This window comes from Sebastes fasciatus, chromosome 7 (assembly GCF_043250625.1).
Source record: "Sebastes fasciatus isolate fSebFas1 chromosome 7, fSebFas1.pri, whole genome shotgun sequence".
Lineage (NCBI taxonomy): Eukaryota > Metazoa > Chordata > Actinopteri > Perciformes > Sebastidae > Sebastes > Sebastes fasciatus.
Genome location: NC_133801.1, coordinates 32343253 through 32363318, shown reverse-complemented (window position 1 = coordinate 32363318; position 20066 = coordinate 32343253). Strand labels below are relative to the sequence as shown.

Sequence of the window (20066 nt, the reverse complement as noted above, 5' to 3'; positions counted from 1 at the left end):
ACAGAAAAGCACGTTATAGGTCCGTCTGGGGTGAGTATCCACTCTCTGAGGGCAAAGTGAGAACACGTAACATCAGGGGGAGCAGAACAGGAGACCACCAGGACCACCAGCTGACCAGCATCTCCCAGGAACAAAGAGACATCCTCCCCCTCATGACCATCTCTGGATCTGGTATCTGTTCATCAGTTACCAATTCTACAATAATTACTTTGAAAAGCTATATCACTGTTAAAACAGATGCATAAATGACACAATGTAGAGTAGCATAATCTGATTGATTCATGAATGTTAAATATTTTAAAATAATAATAATAAAAACAAAAATTGATCCAAATAACACCTGTAATTATTTTTACTAAATCATTATTATTATATATTCATTTAGGTAAATACAGGTCTTTTTGGATGCAGGTCATTTTATTAGGTTTAAATTTATTAACATCCAGAAATCACATGTGACATCTAAGGATGCCATGTTTTCCAACTTGGATTATATAATACTGCCATCTGCTGGGCAATGCAGCCCAAGCAAGTTGGCAAGTTCAGAGGCGATGTAAAGGAAATCACAAGGACACACAACTTGAAGACAGAGCTAGTTTAGAAGTTACAGTCATTGGATTTCCTATCATCATATAACTCTATGTTGAGCTGGACTTCACCAGGTCATCTAGTATTGATTTAGTACCACAGTCCTGGTGAGAAGGCAGTACCGAAAAGTACAATATGCTGATTTTCATTAGTTTCATCAGTTTCTTTTTAACAAAGTCTGAACTCTGAAATGCTCACTCAGGGTTCAAACTCCTGTGAGGAGATAATCTTCAGTGGTATTTCTACAACATAAATAATATACAGTATATTGTGTAAGGCTACGCCCTGTCTTACGAGTCTTGTAATAATGTATGTGCGCATGTGACAACAATGGTATGAACTGATAATGGACTTTTAAAGCTACAGGATATGAGTACTTCCTGTAAGGAGTGCTCTTTGCTATTAAAATCCACTATAAAATATCCATTAGTACTATACATTTGATATTATAACCTTCCACTGAACCCTAGATGAACAAAATGCACATACAAATCTATATGGAAGTTTTTTTTAAATTTCCATCTCAGTGGGCCAAAAATAAGATTCATGTTCAATAACCACACATTTTAATCACCAGAGTGTAATCCACAATTACGCACAATTTATCTGAGAATGAATCATTCAAAGAAAATTGGAGAGAGAGACTTTCCACGGTTGTTATCTATAATTCATAAGAGAAAAATCAACAGATTTCATAAACAGATACCTAGCATATTGTTGACTATGTTGTCCAATTATTAATGTGGTATCAGACCTGAAAATCCTATAATAGCCTGGTAGTAATACACAGTGGTGCCATTTGAGGAAAGAAACACCTAGGGCAAGGTGTGATTCTTGCAGGAGTATTAAAATTGCAAATATAACTGAGGTCCTCGAGACAACTCTCAGATAAACATGTTTTTAATGCTTCTCTTTGAAAAACATGCCTATTAGCTAAAAAGAAGTTTTAGTTTCTCAAAATTGCAGAAATGTTCTTTCTGCCGCTTACCCCGATAAAATCCCAGGTGAAACGGCTGAGCAACGTCTTTAAAAAGGTTATTCAGTTATTTCCGTTTTTCAGGCACATATGACCACGTGCTCACAATTCATTTGCGTGCTTGTATTGTGGAAAACAGTAATGAATGCATTTTCATTTTTAAGTTAACACTTATTTTCAGGAGAAGTGACTTCACTGACAAGGCACCAGTCAAATACCTATGTATATATATTCTCCGGGTCTGACCACTACCTTCCTTCAATGCCAAAATACATCTGAAAGACGTCACAACAGCCTTTCTCATTTAAGAACTGGTAGAGCTGCCCAAGGTCCATGTGATTACCTCTGTTCCCATGTGGGTCAAACATTGCCTCTTCAAAGCCTGTGAATTTGCGCATGGAGTCTATACTTTCAACAGTCCTGCTGTCCTCGCCCTGACCATCAAGGGGAATATCCTCTCTATGTCGAATCATGATCTTCTTCCATGTCAGAACCTTCACTCTGTGAAATGGGAAAAAAAGTTTGGAAAAATCATAAACCTGGGACCTCAGCAGGCTTCTGGCTGTGACATCAGCTGCTAGAAATAACAACACTTAAGATACCTGGACCAGAACTCCTCGCAGGCAGAATGAGGACCTTCCACGCACACAATCCCCGGCTTCCCAGGCATGCTGAATCCTGACAGGCCCAGCTCCTTGGACCACTCCAAGATGTTTTTCCTCTTCGTCTTGTTGTAGATGTGGTGACTGTAAATCCACAGTCGGCTGAACACTTCCTGTGGCCGCGGAGAGGAAGTCTCTTTCTTAGAAGCCGTAGCTGCTGATAAGCTCTTATTAATGAAGAGCTGCAGGTTGTCTTTCGCCCAGTCCACAGCGGAGAGCACACATACTTCCCCCTGGCAGTTTCCCATGAGGTATGCATTGAGATCCGTGTGGAGCTGTGTCTGCTGGGCCCTGCTGAGACCAGCACACCTAGGGCACGAATAAAACATGCTGTAAGAAGGATTCAGAGAATATTCAAGGCCACTTGGAGCTGGAAGTTTCCATCCTTGGGAGCAAAAACTTTGAATAGAAATCTTGAAGAAGCTGAGATTTGCACTCTGCAACATAGCACAAAATAACTACAACAGTTCTTCCAGAGGATGAATGACTACTCCCAATACAATATTTTCTGAAAGCAACTTACAAGATGTGTTTTTTCTTAACTGCCACTGCAGTATTTTACATTGTGATATTCATATACATAACCTCTTCTCTACTAGATCTCTACACAAAATGTCAGGTTTAAGTTTACTCATCTTTATTATGAAAATTAGATTTTATGATTTGTGTCAGATACTGGCCCCCTAATTAAAGTGCATGATTAACCAATATATATCATCCCACATAAACACTACTACCACTTCCACTACTCATCAACAGAGATTGATACATGTCATACTACCAATTTAGCAGCTTTTACGGGATTTTGTAAAAGAAAAAAAGAAAAGATGAATTAATATAACTGCATAACAACTCCATAAAGTTGGGGATGGGCGATATAGCTAAAATCTTCTATCACAATATAGGTCATTTTATATCTTGATAACGATATACAGTACAGTATATCACAATATAGCATGTTTTCTGGTAATTCAATAAATAAATAGTCTATATGAAACAACCACATGGTAAAGCCCATTTTTGTATACTCTTGTGTGAATTAAATACTTGACAAATAAAAAGTTATAGAGATAAAAGGAATAAATAGGCCTCGTCTATATCGCGATAGAAACAATATAGAAAAACATACGATAGACATTTTATATCGTTTTGACAATATATATCGTCATATTGCCCAGCACTACATAAAGTGATCACATACAGTCCACAGCTAATTGTATGCCATCTGTATTCAATCATGCAGATTTCTTAACTTCCAATAAAGCCATAACAGTAGAAAATAACCTCTTACTATCTGCCACAGTCAGATTACCTTTTTCCTCTGTGTCATTATTCTGTTGCACATCTATGTCATTTTCTGTCATTTAATTCCTTCATTAGGCCGCATTAATTATACTGTTGTCCTTGGCTTCTTGTTGTGGCTCCTTGCAGCTCAGGTTTTGCAGGTTTATGGATTGAAAGCTTTTTCTGACAGAATGGCAAAGTTGAAACGTGTGTGCTTGATTTATTGTCTAATTGATACGGATATTTTATGAAAATGTTCCAATATTGTAAGATATCAAATTGCAGGAGCTGCTGATTTCACATTTCATACCTGGCTCCTATTCATACATGACTTCTAAATGGAAAAGCCTGCACATTCAACACAGATGAGTCTCGTATATACAGCCATAGACTATATAGCTACTGTATACAGTCTATGGCTTCCTTAACATTAAATTATATGCACATATTATGTTGCTGTTTTTTAAGATAATGTTTTCTAAATTAACAATTGTGTGCACATTTTATAATTATTATATAAACTAAGGAAATTAGTTATTTAAGTTCTTGTTTTGCATATGTGAAGAGTTCTTCACCACACACATTGTCTTACCGGACTGTTATCTCTGGTAACACACTGGGGTATTCGGATGGATAAGTACAGGATAGAATGACATCCGTCTGAGTGGAGCAACAAAATAAGACAATAAGTATGTGTTAGGACATGTTTAGATCACAATGACAAAGCTCTGACAGTTCTTCAGTTACCCTCTCCATGCTCGCTGTGTCCAGCTTCTGTTTGATGAGTAACTGAGGTCTGTTAGGAGGAGGTCTGTCTGTTGAAGCGGAGCCCTCCACATAGTCCCTGAGCTCGGCTAGAGCCAGCTGGTCTGTGATCTCCAGCTCCTCCTGGGATGGAAACATGCTGGTCAGCAGCTCGAGCTCTGCAAGCTGACACTCAGCCCACTCCAAGTAAGACATGATGCTGATAAAGGACACAGATTTTAAACAGCTTTCTGTTTACACATTCACATATGTTTTCGCTTTAAGTCTTGTCAAGCGTCTAACATTAAACAGAATATATTTATACAAGCTATATACAGACGCAGGTTAGTTAAACACCTGAACAACTTCAGCAACCTCGCTGCTAGTGCTGCACGGTGGCTGTAGGCTAGTAGTAGAGCGATGTTTCCACTCGGACTGTTTCAAGCGACGCACATCGGAAATACACGTACCCAGCAGCACAAACAGCGCCACCGTCACATGTTGCTCCTCTGTTGTCTGCTGGATGTCTTAAAACGACATGTGTCAGCTGGGATCTTTCTGGCAAATCAGCGCAGTGATTTTTCGCGAATCTGAAACTTTGTAGCTCCCTTGTCTTATCCGGTTGCTGTAACATTAACGACTGACGTTACGTTACGTTAAAGCAACTCACTGTGTCCGGATGGGAGAATTACTCCACACAAAGTAGGAAAGGAAACTGAAAAGTGAAGGTTTTCGGCTCCGTTTGTGACAGTAAGTTGACTGCACCCTGAGAATGGTCATTTAATTAAACGTTACATTACTTGTTGTTTGCTTTCCGGCACTGAATGAACTAAATAAATAGTGTTAAGCAGCATTATAATGTAATTTAGCTGTTAGCCCAAGCTAGCATTACTTCAGGTGACTGCTGTGTGTTTGCTTTTCATTCATCTCTAATTGTGATTAACATCAGGTGAAAATGGGAAAGAAAAGAGGGAAGGACAAGAGCTCCAGAGAGGACGAGGACATTGACCTGACAGGTAAAGAATAAACCATCACCTTCATGACATATGACGACCTGTAGGAGGCCTGGTGACTTTACCACATTGTGTGTGTGTGTTTTATATCTTCATAGGTCCATCCTGCAGGCATATTAAAAAGGGAACAGAACAAACTCTTCTAAAGAAACTCTCTGGCAATTCTGATTGGACGAGGTGCCAGGATTGTAAGCATGAAGGAAATGAAGAAAATAAAGAAACTATCAGCACCACTGAGCCACAGGACATTAAAGAGGAGAAAGAAACAGCAGCCATATGGATGTGCTTGAAATGTGGCCATATAGTGAGTTTATTCAACCCGTTCATTCAGATTTTGACAGAGTATGAAGTGACTTCTTGCTAAATGACCAGATGCATCTTTTCTACCAGGGATGTGGACGACACTCTGAGAACCAGCATGCCATCAAACATTATGAGACTCCTCGGTCGGATCCACATTGCCTGGTGATCAGTTTGGACACCTGGAGTGTGTGGTGAGTATGTCGCTGTGGTGTGTTAATCACAGAGACATAAGCTGTGTTCGAAACGAGAAGCACTTGTTCTTTTTTCATGTGTTATCAAACTTGCAGGTGTTACATATGTGATGAGGAAGTCCAGTACTCCAAAACTGGACATTTGGCTCAGCTGGTGACCAACCTAAAAAAGCAAGCCTCTGCAGAAGAGGCTCCCATAAAGACGCCGCAGAAAAGTAGGTCCCATTGAAACGTTTAACATCACTGTGTTATGTCAAACTGTATATAAACTGGGGAAAAAAAGTTCGGAAACTTGTGTTTGGTGGATTATTTCTCTGTTGTTTCAATGCTAATGGTCATTGTATTTTACATCGTTGGAAAGCCTGTTTATTTACCTTCACAATGATGTCCAACTTGTAAGGATCATGCATTTGTGGGATGAGCAGCACAGCTGATTATGTGGGTAGCGCCCAAGAAAAATTTGCCAAAATGCTCTGCCAATGGTAAACAGTGTATTCTCCTGTTGGTATTGACTCTTGTTTTGAGTTTTTTGGTGGATTGGATTATTGAACTCTCTATCAGTAACAAGGAACAAACAAGACATATTGGCTATTTTACACTTTATTCATTTAATACACCGTCAGGAGCCTCAGTAGCGGTAGGAAGATCCATACGTAGTCACAACAGCCTGGCACCTCCTCCTCATGCTGGTCACCAACCTGGTCACACGTTGCTGTGGGATGGCGTTCCATTCCTCAACCAGGATTGGTTGCAGGTCAGCCAACGAGGTTGTGTTGGTCACTCTAACACGTACAGCACGCCCAAGCTGATCCCACAAGTGTTGAATTGGGTTGAGGTCTGGACTCTTGGCAGGCCGTTCCATTCTCTCTACTCCCACATTGTGGAGGTAGTCTGTGATAATCCTCTGTGGGGGCAAGCGTTGTCATCTTGGAGGATGAAGTTAGGTCCCAGATTGTGGAGATATGGGATCGCCACTGGCTGCAGAATCTCATCCCGATATCTTACTGCATTGAGATGGCCTTCAATGATGACAAGCCTTGTTTTGCCAGTAAGGGAGATGCCCACCCCCCCACCATGACACTGTCCCCACCAAAAGCTGTTGCTCGATCGGTACAACAATCAGCATAGCGTTCTCCGCGTCGTCTCCATACTTTGACCCTTTCATCCAACTTTGGCAGACAGAACCTGGACTCATCACCGAACATGACATTCCCCCACATGTTCAGGTTCCATTGTCTGTATTGTCAACACCAGCGCCAACGGGCCTGACGGTGAAAGGCAGTCATTGCCAGGCTTCCTGGTAGCCTTATGAGAATACACTGTTTACCATTGGCAGAGCATTTTGGCAAATTTTTGCTTGGGCGCTACCCAAATAATCAGCTGTGCTGCTCATCCCACAAATGCATGATCCTTACAAATTGGACATAATTGTGAAGGTACATAAACAGGCTTTCCAACGATGTAAAATACAATGACCATTAGCATTGTAACAACAGAGAAATAATCCACCAAACACAGTTTCCAAACTTTTTTTTCCCAGTTTATATGTACATGTCTCTAGAACCATGTCCACCATGTTGTGTTTGGTTATTTAGGAGTAAAGGAAGAAGACAGCTTGGTGGAAGTTGATCAGAAGACCGAGATTGTAAAAGCAGAGGAAAGTGAGGACAAGGAGAACAAAGAAAACAAGGGCCACCAAAAGAAAAACACCAAGAAAGAGAATGTTGTGAAATCACAAAAGTCTGGCACATCTGAAGACAATGGTGGTGTTTCAGTAAAGGGGCTGAGCAACCTGGGAAATACATGTTTCTTTAATGCAGTCATTCAGGTAAGATTGTGCGAAAATAGGACTTCAGTCTTGAGTTGTGAATTCTAGAGTTATTATTAATTGCTGTTATTGTCTTTTCCAGAATCTCTCTCAAACTCAGCTCTTAAGACAGACTCTCAACAAAGTGACAGAAGAGAAAATTAGTCTTGACATTAAACCTGTTGCCTCCTCGGACCTGGTGTGTTGCCATTATTCTTTAAATCTTTGTTGTTGTAAAGATGATAGATTTATCCTGCCTGATATACACTGTTTATTACTTAAAAACTTTTTTTATCATGATTGCAGGAGCCTATCGTAATGCAGTTAGACCAGCCCGGATCCCTGACTTTGGCTATGTGTCAGCTAGTCAATGAGATCCAGAAATCCAAGAAGGGTGTGGTAACACCACGGGAGTTGTTCACACAAATTTGTAAAAAGTGAGTGTGACTACAAGTTCAGGTGGAACTCAGCCTTAAAGGGTAACTTCTGTATTTTTCAACCTGGACCCTATTTTTTCCATGTCTTTCTGTCTAAGTGACTAATGGGGAATTTCTGAAATTGGTCCAGTATTGAGGGAGAACACTGTAACCGGCAGCCCCGAAATGAGCTGCGAGGGCAGGTGAGCGTTACATTCACTAAAAGTGCTTGTTTTTGCCACTGATAGCCTCAGATTGTTATTTTGAGTGTCTGACAACATTATGGAAAGGACCCTAAAGAGAAATATAAACTTTTTTCTTTCATTTGCTTGATCCAGTCTGTTTGTTATTGTGTCCAAATCCCACTCAAGGAGAAGTCTTGTTGTGAAATCTGAATATCTGGCCCTTGCGGCAGTCGGTTTACCCTCCTGTACCTGTTGCCCCTCTCTCTCTCTTTCCTTGCCAGCTTTTCAATTTGTAGGAGCTCTTCATCCATATACGCCGGCGCAAATAAATAGAGGCGGCCATTGAATTCAAAGGCCTCATCTACATTGTGTAAATCATCTAAATATACAACCATGACATTGAAAATATTTTAGAAAACACTAAGCTACGCTTTCTGTACTCCAACACAACAAACTGCCCGGCTTGCACTCGTGTTTCCACTATGGATGTATTCCACTATTCCACCGGACTTCAGAACGAGATTACTCCTTGATTGAGACTCTTTCTATAATGTTAGACACATATAATAACAATCAGAGCCTGTCATGGCAAAAACAAGCAGTTTTAGTGGACGTAAATGATGGAGCCAGCTTACCCCGATAGGATTACATTGCAGCCTCTGAGCAGCTACAGCGCTCTTCCTCAATTCCCGGACCAATTTCAGAAATTGTTGTCCCCATTAGTCAGTTAGATACAAAAACATCAGAAAATAACGTCCAGGTTGAAAAATGCAGAAGTTACCCTTTAAATAAATGTACTTCCTAGCATCACTGCATTAAGTGTTGTTCATGTCTCGTTTCCTTTCTGCAGGGCTGCCAGGTTCAAAGGATTTCAGCAGCAAGATAGCCAGGAGCTGCTGCGCTACCTTCTGGATGGGATGCGAGCTGAGGAGATCAAAGTATGCATTCAGTTTTAAACAAATCTCTCTATATATCACATTGGTGAAAGATTTACTCTTGAAATGGACTCTGTAGGTGTCCATGTGACTATGTTTGACGTGGCAGTATATTGTATTGACAGCAGGACAGAACTGCAGTGAAAACATAAGCCAGTTGATATGTATTGTACTGTGCACTTGGATTTCTTATTTCAGGCTCATTAGCACCAAGTCATTCAGATTCTAAATTTAGTCACAAATCGAGGACACGTTATGTGTGAAATGCAAAGAATTGTGGCTAAATAGCATTTCCCCCTCTCATTTAATGACCTTAGGGATTTCGCTCTCCCAGAAAGGTGTTCCGACAGGTTGGCTAATTTTCACATAGTGGAGGTTTTATAAGAGTGCAATTACAGTGTTAAGAGGCTGAAATGATTGAGATTCTGTGAAAATGTTGTACATCCTATTTCTACAAGAGCTCCTCCTTATGGTCTATCAAAAGGTTATTCTTGTCATTTACATTTATAGATTGTATTTGTCTCTACAGAGAGTAAGCTCAGGGATCATGGATGCATTGAAAGAATCTAGAAAAAGCACAGATGGTGAGCAGCTGAAAACACTAGTTAAAGGTAAGCAACTGGGCTATACATTTAACACCTTGGATTTTGTATCGTACTATAGTATAAAATCTATACTAAATACTAATAGTTAAATGTGGCCCTCTGACAATGAAGTTCTGATTTCAGAGTATGAGAAAAATGGATTTCCCAAAAACTTTGTTGACCAAGTTTTTGGTGGGGAAATGACCAGCACTGTAATGTGTCAGCAGTGTAAAACGGTATGTATTCTGGGGAAAAAAATGTAAGATAACCTGCTATTACTATGTTGATGTCAAGCTAAATGGCCACTACTTTATACTTACAGGTGTCTGTAGTCACAGAGATGTTCTTGGATCTTTCCCTTCCTGTTTCTGATGAGGTAAAGTCCTTACGAGTGTTTATTGACAATTTGTTGAGCAATTATTTGTTCATGTTTTATTTGTTACACACACGCACCCTCTTGTGACTACATCTTACAGACATACAGAAAGAAGAACCAGAAAAAAGCCGTTCAGAACACCAGTGAGTCGAGCCAGGATGACAGAGACAGCCCTGCTTTGACAAACGGGAAGGATGACATTCCCACCGGGTCCGGCAGCAAGTACCAGCAGAAGAAAGCCAAGAAACAGGCTAAGAAGCAGGCAAAGGTACCTCACTCAATGTAAACAGATGAGGGTTTTTTGTCTTGCTGAGGATGAATGTGTTGAATCATTATGCAGAATAAATAGTCTGTATTGTTTCCTTGCCTTGGCTTACAGCATCAAAAGAGGCAGCAGAAGATTGAGGGCAGAGTCACTTTGGACAGTCTTTCATCTCCAAGCCAAACAGAGAGCGAACAGACCGACCCTACTGCAGATGCAAAGGACGGGGAAAATGCTGACAATGAAACGCATGAAGAAGACTCACTAAGTGAAGAAAATCCTGCACAAATTGGTGTGTCTGAACAGGACCAGAAGAACCCTGATACGGTCCAGGATGAGAATGACAAAGAAGAGGATGAGGATTCAGTGATCGACTGCGACTCATCAGCTACGTCATCAGTCAGCAACCGTTTTACCGTCTTGTCAGAGGAGCAGCACTCAAAGGACGGCATCTTGGACGATGACAAAATATCTGAGATGGATCAGGAAGGAGAAGAGGACACAGAGCTGGTGAGTGAAATGGAGAAAGTAACCCTGGATGATGCCTCCATGGAAGACTCTAATGATGTGGAACAAAGCATGGAGAGTGAAGATGAGCAACTGGAGGCTAAAGAGTACACCGTAGTAAGTCAGGATCCAGAGCTGGCCTTCCAAACACTGGCTACCAGGACAGCCCCTGAGAAACAGGAGTGTTCAGTCCAGTCATGCCTTTTTCAGTTCACACTAGTGGAAACCCTCACGCAGAACAACAGCCTGCTATGCGTCACCTGCACCAAACGGCAGCCAAACAAAGACAAAGCTGGAGGTATGTGGACATTCTCTGACTGACGTGTTTTTTGTGCAGTACAGTATCACAAATCGAGTAATTCTAACAAGTAGGGGTGTAAGAAAATATCGAATATCGCAATATTATGTTTTGTGATACTGTATCGATTCTCAAAAGCACTATTGATTTTTAATTAATAGTTTACATGCAAAGATTAGCTCAGTCAATACTTTATTTCATTTACAAAGAGATGCACCCTCTCAGTGTATTTTCCCTCTCACAGTAGTGCTACAATGCGGGATGGTAACAGGACTGACAAATGCAGATCCCACCGTTCTGATTGCATAAAAAACTTTTTTATATACAGATTTTATGCATATGGTGGTGTGTTCTTATACTATGACAGTTTTCCTAAAATCGCAATATATCGCCTTGCTTACATTATCACAATAAATCATAATATATTGAATCGTAACCCCTGTATCATGATGTGTATAGTATCGCCAGATTCTTACCAATACACAGCCCTACTAACAAGGCAAGAAGCCAATCAAATTGCGTATCTTTGGTCTTTTTCCTATGTTTGGCTGCTTCTTTTTTTCTGACCAACTCACTTTTCCATTTGGGGATCAGTGAAGTCCATCGTCTTTATTTGTGCTTTGTTTAGGATCCAAGAAGAATGTCTACACTGATGCCTTGAAGCAAATGCTGATCTCCTCTCCCCCACCAGTGCTTACTCTTCATTTGAAGAGATTTCAGCAGGTAAGACAGTTGAAGACAATTTCAGTATGTGTACACCTTTTGATCCAGTCAGCCAAGCTGTTGTTTTTCACACAGCTGTGAGCCAACTATTTAAAGAGCATGACACATTGTTTGCTTTTGATCATTTTTCGTCTTTTGTAAGGCCCTGAAACTCTTCCTTTTAATGAATTGAATGAATTTTAATGGCGTCACTTTTGTTGTTTTCCTCTAGAATGGATACAGTATTTGTAAGGTGAACAGACACGTCCAATTCCCCCTGATACTGGATCTAGCTCCCTTTTGTGCAGTGAAATGCAAGGTAAATATTGGGATTAACAGCTTTTATCAATTATCAATAATCTTATAGGCCTATTTGTAAATGTATCATTGTTTTATTATAGTCTGGGCACTAACAAAAAGTTGTTTCCAAACAGAACTTTCCAGAGGGAGATGCTCAGATTTTGTACAGTTTGTACGGTATCGTAGAGCACAGCGGGACAATGAGGTCAGGTCATTACACAGCGTATGTGAAAGCACGACCTGAATCTAAACCCTCATCCAACGGATTTACAGCTGAAGGTAGGTGTACTCGGGCATGACAATCGATAGAATAATAACTTGGTCCTAATGTTTTATGCATCTCCACTAACTCATCACTTCCCATCAGGACATGCGGAGCCACCCAGAGGATCCTGGTTCCATATCAGCGACACAAGTGTTCAGCCTGTGAGCGAGAGTAAAGTCCAGAGTAGCCAAGCCTACCTCCTCTTCTATGAAAGAATCCTCTGATCGAACTGTGCCTCACTTCTCAGGAAAATCCAACCAAACCAACCTGCTGCTGCTGCTGCTGCTGCTGCTCCACAGTATACAAGTGATCTCAAACAATGAACCAACACTTTTTGTCAGTGACTCAAACTGGGCTGTGATGAAATAATATTGATTATACTGAAGGGACATTTTCATCACAGTGGTTTCACACAGTGTTTCAAGTATTAAACTGGGCCAGCTGTATGTTTGTCACACTCATGGAATATCGCAAGGTGTCAAGTCAATGAAAGTCAAGATGGACATCGAACAGATTGTGGTATTGGATTTGTACAAATGACAAAAATCAATTTCAGGAGGCAAATGAAATGTTGGGGGAAAATAATTTGTAACACATATTTATATGTCTATTTTTATCAATGTCATCTTGTAATGAAATGCTTCAAAATTGGATTTTTGTTCCCTGTCTTGTCTTGTGTGCTGTGCTGGCTTTCTGACGCTTACACTGAGCATGCGCAGTAAGTGCTGACAGTTTTTCCTGGTCCAAATAGTCACATGACGAGAGGAAAGTCTGGCTCCGGATGGTCAGAAACATCTCTACCTAAAATATACCAATGGCAGTGTTATCAAGCTGACATGGCAGGTCAGTGGACATTTGGCCTTTTTAAATGATTAAAAAGTACCGTTAGCTCGTGTTTCAGAGTGTTTTAGCTTGTAGCCAGCAGCAGGGAGAAGTGTCTGGTCGGTTCAGTCCTTATAGCTAACCTAGCCTAGCGAATCATCTCCGACCATTAACATTACACTAATTACTTATCTTCATGAACATGCTGTCAGTCGTTAGTAACATGAGGTTCTTGTCGTGACTCTGGATGTGTTTTCGTTTCGCCTCTCCACCAGGCCCAGTTGGGTAACTTGGCTAAACATGAGTCAGCATTTTTAACTCGCTGCACAAGTTAAAGTGAAATCTATCCTGGCTGCACTAACAACTGTTAACTGGTCTCTAACTGAGAGCTAGCTCATTAGATTTAGTCAGACAACCGTCTAGCTAATTCTTTATCACGGTCAGTACAATTTCAACATAAGTTATTGTATTAAGCTACATCAGCATGTTTCTTTTTTACTGAACTCAGATTGGAGCATGTAATAATTGCCTTGAATGATAAAATACAGTAAAGTGTCTCGCACAAGGGCAGGTCATACGACTGCCCTGTGATCTTTTCTCCTGCCCATAACAATAATGTCAATTAAATAACTTGTTCTTGTGGCAAGGTGGTGTTAAACAGTAATAAAGTACATTGCAGTAGTTTTACATAATCATATAACAACTTTTCCTTACCCTTTTGTATGTTTTGAGTTATGTCACCAGTGCCAAGGAGAAAAATTTAAGATTTCTCTGGAAATGTTCACCCTCACTATGATTGTGCAACATTGCATCACCTGTTAAACACAGAACCCAGTATGGCTGCAACTAAAGATGTATTGTTGATTTACCTATGGATTATTAAATCAGTTAATCCAATCAACCAATCAATTATCCAGATTGTTGCAGATTAATTTTCTGTCAACAGACTGATGAAACATTGACTAATCACTGCAGCTAGAACCCACACTGTGGTCTGTTTTGACAAACAGTGTATTGTGATCATGATGCCTTTTTTAACTCCCTCCTGCTCCCTTTGTCACACAGGCTGAGCTTGTATGAACCATGTCGCTCCAAGCTCCTCGCGTGTCAGTGTTCACCTTTCAGTCTGCAGTGCACAGTGCCCATGTTCTCCAGTGTCTGAATGACCAGAGGCAGCAGGATGTCCTGTGTGATGTGACGGTGGTGGTGGAGAACAGCAGTTTTCGGGCCCACTGCTCTGTCTTGGCTTCCTGCAGTGAATACTTTCACAGCAGGATTACCAATGTCACCAGACAGAATCCCATCATCACATTGCCTGATGAGGTTGGTGTACTGCTGTTCAGCTGAAGGGTTTAGGAAAAAAATGATGCTGCAAATTATTTAGTCTGTGCATGAATGAATGTATTATTTACAATTTCACCAATATGTGCCACTGCTGAATTCAGTTGCTTTATTTCATAATATTGAGCGATCAGACTTTTTAGAGTAGGAATTAAGGCAGTTCTGTACGCACACTTATCATGATACCAGCAAATTTAGACTGAAGTCCATAATTAGAAAAATATTAAGAGATCCTAAAAGAAGGGAGCTCATCTATGAATGGCTGCTGTGTTAATTTTGTTACATTATATTTAGCAAGCTGCAATTTCTTTACATTCAGAGTATACATGCAAGACCAGCCACCAAATAGTTTCTGAACAAGACTAAATTGTTATCACAAAGACTAGAAAGCTTTTCTTCAAGACGTGCCTCGGAAAATGCAGACGCTGCAATATCTATTTTCTCCAGCAGTAGATCTCTTTGTGCAACATGTGACTCATGCCTGTGCACACACGTACACCACAATGTAGGTGACAACAATATATGTGTCAGCCCTGCAGAGATTAATATAGCACTATGCTATATTGAGCTTTGTTGATTTTTGATTGATGTGTTAGTACCCGCTGAACTTTATATTGTAGTATAGGCTATTCTACATGTCAAGTTATACATTTCAGGACATGTTTATATATTTATTTTTATTTAACCAGGCAATTCAAAATCATAATTGGTGGCTTATAAACTGGTCACCTTTCTAGTATGGTCAAATTGTAGTATTTTACAGTTGTTTTTGTTTTGTATAGTTTATGATGTTCGTTTTATCGCAGTATCTCCTTTCTCCACAGGTGACTGCTGAGGGGTTTGAACCTTTGCTTCAATTTGCCTACACATCAAAGCTGCCTTTCACCAAAGAAAACATTCATGCCATTCACAGCAGTGCTGAATTTTTAGGATTTCATGACTTGGAGTCAGCATGCTTTGATTTCCTCATCCCAAAGTTTTCTGAAGGCAAAAGAGCCTCACAGGAGGTCAGGCGTAGAGCCTGTTGTCTGAGCCGGGATCCCAGTGCCAGTTTTGGCCCCAGCGTAGAGAGCAGCCAACCAAAATCAATTGAGTCACACAGCTCAGTGCCTTCCAGAGGTGATGAACCAACAGATTTCCCATCACAGTGTCCTCAGAGCATACAGGGTCAGACAAACAGCGGGGAAGAACACTTCTGTTTGGAGAACTGCGGGCCTCAAATGGCCCCCTTATCTCTGGAGTTAACAGCAAATGGTGTGTGTCCCATGTTGTCTTTGCCATGCCCGGACTCCGACAAAGCAGATCATCCCACTCAGTTCTGCGAAACAGACATTTTAGAGATAGGAGATGTGTGTAATCAAAGTGAGTTGAATTTGGCAGACTGTGGCTTACCCTGTGAGCTGTCATCCCCAGGGGATGTGAATCCGCCAGAACTCATTGAGCCAGCAGGCGGAGATGTTAAGCAGACTGTCGAGACGCTGGGTGCTGAAACTGACTGCAACCCCGGTTCATGTCCACTCAACACATCAGGGGCGGAAGATTGCAGTGAGTTATTAGAGCAGAGTGAGGCTGGCCTTGAACAGAAAATGGAAGGTGATCTCTCAGACCCCACACTAACTGCTGTAAGCCACAAAGAGGGAATTGGGGAGAGGAGCAGTGTGGAGAGGGAGGTGGCTGAACATCTGGCAAAGGGATTTTGGTCTGACCTATGCCCATCTCAGGCTCAACCCCTCCCCTTGGAACCCATGGACCAAAACAATCTGGCAAAAGCATCAGACTTTCATTGGCTTAAGCAGCTGGACCTGAGCTCCAGTGTAGGAGACTGTCCTTTCTTCCGGGACATTGGGACAGGTGATGACCCGGCCCCACACACTGACAGCCTGTCCCAGTCAGAGAAGAGCCCCTACATGTCCTCCTCGCTCAACTCTGGGGACGACTCAGACTTGGACACAGATGGAGATACTGAGGCCAACAACAAAAGAGCAGCAGAGGTCATTTTGATACACAACTGATGTTTGCTTATTGATAGTAGAAGATATTAAGTAAAATAAATCTAACTCCCAAACACTGTACTCTACAGATTCAGCTCCCATTCCCAGTGGAGCAGATCTCAGCACTGAGCCGGAGTGCCTTCCAGCAGCTTCTGAGACACCATAACCTGACTCAAGATCAGCTGGAGTTTGTACATGACGTCCGTCGACGAGGCAAAAACCGTGTGGCTGCACAGCGCTGCCGAAAGAGGAAACTAGACAGCATATCACAGCTGGAATGTGAAATCAAAAAATTAGTAAGTTGCCTTTAATATGTCTGGTATTCTCAACATGTTGTCAAACATGATATGATTGAATTTTGTGTCCTTTTAACCTTTATTGGCCTCTAGTGATGACCAGTATGTACTGCAACAAGGTTGATGGAAGTACTTTGTCTTGGAAGTGGGGGTGTTTTTTTCTGTAGGGTTTTCTTTGCTATTGCAGCACGTTTTTGCGCTGCGTTAAAACAACGTGGAGAGCATCAGAAGCACATGGACTACATGGTAGCCTTTGCTGCACAGCTAACCAGCAGAGTTATTTGAGAAGATTAAAACAAAATGTGCACCTACTAACCACTTTACTTTAGTTAGATGAAGTCTGCAAGAGGAGCACAAGACAAAGAGTGAATGCATCTTGCCCTCTCCTTCATTGATATTACTTTGGTGTAAATTCTGTAGCACCTGCAGAAAGGTGAATGGTAGATTTTGGCTTATAGATTAAACCGACTGGACCAGAAAACTGTAGACTGATTAAGGAACATAAAGGAATGGGTAAGAAGCATGAATAAAGGAACAGAGAAAAGTCTGACTAAATATTTGCTAAGCTCCATTGAGTGAGCTTTTCCTTTTACAGAATAATCTTCAATTCTAAGTTTTGTCCAAAAAAGGCCTTTGCAATGATGAGGATTTGAGGAATGAATGAACTTTACTGTCATTCCTTCTACAGAGAAGTCAGAAGGTGCGGCTGCTGCAGGAGCGAACTGAGCTGGAGCAAAACCTGGAGGAGACGCGGCAGAGTCTATGCGGGTTATGTAAGAGTGTCAGCATCGAGTCTTGCTCTGATCAGGACCACTTGCAGCTTCTTGCCAAGGTCTCCTCGCCAGACGCCCCCATCTCCTCCCGTAGCCTTTCGGGTAAAGATGAGGAGTCCCAAATCACTATCGAAATGGTAAGTTGTTCTTCTGAGTGTGACCCAAGCAAACCGCCTGCAGGCTCAGTTGAAACTGCTGCACCAGAGGCTGGCACACAGACGGAGGAGGCAGGTTCTCCACAGAGCTGCCCTGTTCCCACTTCTCTGCTCAATGTCTGTCTGGACATGAACAACAGCTTATAATTGGACTCGGGTTCCATTGTCATTTCATATCTTGCAGGACCACGGAGCAGGGGGTGGACTCTGAGTATATACTGTAATCCCCCTTTGGGATTGTTATGCTTTCCTGTGTATTTCACTGAATGATTTTCTGCCTGATATAGGTATCTTAAAGTGACATAGAGAAATGTCAAATTTCCTTCACTGTATTTTTTAATATGCATCTCACTGTAGTAAACACAGAATCCAGTATTCATCATTTTGAAAGTGCAGACAATTTTCAGGTAATTCCATTACATGACATTTCTTAAAATTCAGTTTGTTTTTCTCAGGGAAACTCAAACCTGACTGTGTTTTGATGGCTAAAATAATTCTCACTGCACATCCGCAGCCCACATACACATACACTCATGCTTATGAAAATAAGACATTTCTTTCACTTTTGGCTAATTAGTCAATCAATTCTTAACATATTCTTTATTATTCTATCACTATGCTGTTTCTTTGATTAAATATGCACCGCACTAACAGAACTTTTTTTTACAGTAGACGAATTGTTACAGCTTACATGAATTTTCAACAGCATTATTTGAATGCCAGAGCATGGTTTGAATGAATAACTGCCAGCTTTCCCTGATATTTGAAGAATGGTTCCAGTGTGTCTGAAAGTGTTACAGGGCAACATAGGAAATTATATAATTTTATGCAAAATGTGCCTTATGCAGTAGTATAGTATGAATACAGAAAGATAAAAGGCAATCTTATATATTCTTGTCTCAAGCACTGTTGCACATTAACCCAGAGCCCATATTGATGGCATTCTTTTACGTTAAAGTCTGTCTTCATGTTGAGTATTTTTTATTAAATGCTTTCATGAATTACAGATTTAAATAAACAACATTTTGTTACCATTTAGTGTTTTAAATAAACAACATTTTGTTACCATTCATTGTTTATGTTTCTTTTCTCCAACCAGCAAGAAGAATATTACCCCCTCTATTGATGCACAGTACCACAGTTTGGCCAATAGATGGAAGTACAACTCAATTTACCTCACCAGCTATGCCGACCCTTGATTAACTCAGGAGAGCACTGTAACAATATGAATTGTTCCTTCTGCGATTTATCTGCAAGAGATTGAGCTTTATTAGAAAGATATTTATGCAACTTCAAGGTTTGAAGTGAACTTTGAGCCACAAACATCAGTTAAAAAAAATGACCCTGTCACAGTGCAGTCAGCACTGGTAGACATGACATAATCAACAAAACAAAACTGTTATTCGGAAAGAAAGTGGCCCAAAGCTTTACATGAGGAACAGGAAGCTGGTTCAGAACTACAAAATTATGTTTTAGCCTTTAAAGTCGTGTGCTTATGCACTGCTTTCATTTTTGTAGAAGCAAAGCAACTCATGGAGTGACTTGTTATTTATTCATGAATATACACATTCATATTTAGCAGGCTGCAGATTGGGCGCCAGTCATTATTCAACCAGTTCAACCTGTGCCACCTATTGTAAAAGAAAGGAAAGAGCCACCTGAGCCATTGTATTGAGCCACACATACACAGATGCTATAAAAGAATAAATAAATAAACTGCAGTTGTAACGTTCACTGCCTGCATTTGGCACAAGCGTCCAAACTGCAGCAGATATTCCTCACTCGCCTATAAATGTCCACATGTAGACATGTTGCTGCAGATACTTCTGGTGTAGGTTGGACTGGCAGGTTGCCTTCATTCATGAAGTGTAACACAAAAAAATGATTAAAATAAATCAGAGATATACAAGAAACAAGGTTCTGATGCTCATTCTGACAAAAGCCCTGCTTTAACTACAAACATGGCAGGTGTTGGGCTTCTTTTCAAAGACCTTTCAATGAAATCTTCATCAGAAAATAGTCATTCTGATTAGAGTGTTTCCTAATATTGTTTATCTCTCTTGCATCACAGCAACCTAGTTTATATGCAAGCTATGCATTGCTTTTAGCACACCTGTGCACTTGTAAGTCATCTTAGATCAATGCATAAGATACATCAAGATAATTATAAACAAAATAAGAAACAGTTTGATTGAGCATGATGCTTACTTGTTCATTATTAGCCACGTTCCTCACCGCACTTTTGTTTTAGCTGCTTATTCTATTCAACTAGTGAAATGTATGTGTATAA

At 40.7% G+C, this 20066-nt stretch overlaps 3 protein-coding genes across 6 annotated transcripts; 2 read left to right on the top strand and 1 right to left on the bottom strand.

The window, feature by feature from the left end:
• Nucleotides 1–580: 580 nt before the first annotated feature.
• rwdd2b (RWD domain containing 2B) lies at nt 581–4888 on the bottom strand. Of its 2 annotated transcripts, none has more exons than XM_074640364.1 (5): nt 4725–4888; nt 4258–4474; nt 4103–4170; nt 2167–2535; nt 581–2065 (listed from the first exon to the last, which is right to left on the bottom strand). In XM_074640364.1, exons 1-5 carry the CDS (start codon nt 4886–4888, stop codon nt 1813–1815), a joined length of 1071 nt encoding a protein of 356 aa, XP_074496465.1. In that variant the 3' UTR covers nt 581–1812. The 2 variants fall into 2 exon arrangements, with proteins under 2 accessions (XP_074496465.1, XP_074496466.1); XM_074640365.1 differs by having other exon boundaries at nt 4612–4750.
• Nucleotides 4328–13051, top strand: usp16 (ubiquitin specific peptidase 16). 2 transcript variants are annotated; one of them, XM_074640360.1, is made up of 18 exons: nt 4328–4461; nt 5204–5270; nt 5366–5571; nt 5658–5761; nt 5858–5976; nt 7357–7589; nt 7672–7767; nt 7875–8005; nt 9020–9107; nt 9634–9715; nt 9833–9924; nt 10011–10064; nt 10165–10332; nt 10444–11131; nt 11760–11854; nt 12066–12152; nt 12268–12412; nt 12501–13051. In XM_074640360.1, exons 2-18 carry the CDS (start codon nt 5210–5212, stop codon nt 12620–12622), a joined length of 2571 nt encoding a protein of 856 aa, XP_074496461.1. In that variant the 5' UTR covers nt 4328–4461; nt 5204–5209; the 3' UTR covers nt 12623–13051. The 2 variants fall into 2 exon arrangements, with proteins under 2 accessions (XP_074496461.1, XP_074496460.1); XM_074640359.1 differs by lacking the exon at nt 4328–4461 and adding an exon at nt 4868–5004.
• A 34-nt stretch (nt 13052–13085) lies between these two features.
• LOC141770633 (transcription regulator protein BACH1-like) lies at nt 13086–18846 on the top strand. 2 transcript variants are annotated; one of them, XM_074640361.1, is made up of 5 exons: nt 13086–13241; nt 14286–14543; nt 15386–16552; nt 16642–16848; nt 17537–18846. In XM_074640361.1, exons 2-5 carry the CDS (start codon nt 14304–14306, stop codon nt 17921–17923), a joined length of 2001 nt encoding a protein of 666 aa, XP_074496462.1. In that variant the 5' UTR covers nt 13086–13241; nt 14286–14303; the 3' UTR covers nt 17924–18846. The 2 variants fall into 2 exon arrangements, with proteins under 2 accessions (XP_074496462.1, XP_074496464.1); XM_074640363.1 differs by lacking the exon at nt 13086–13241 and adding an exon at nt 13261–13659.
• The last annotated feature ends 1220 nt before the right edge of the window (nt 18847–20066 follow it).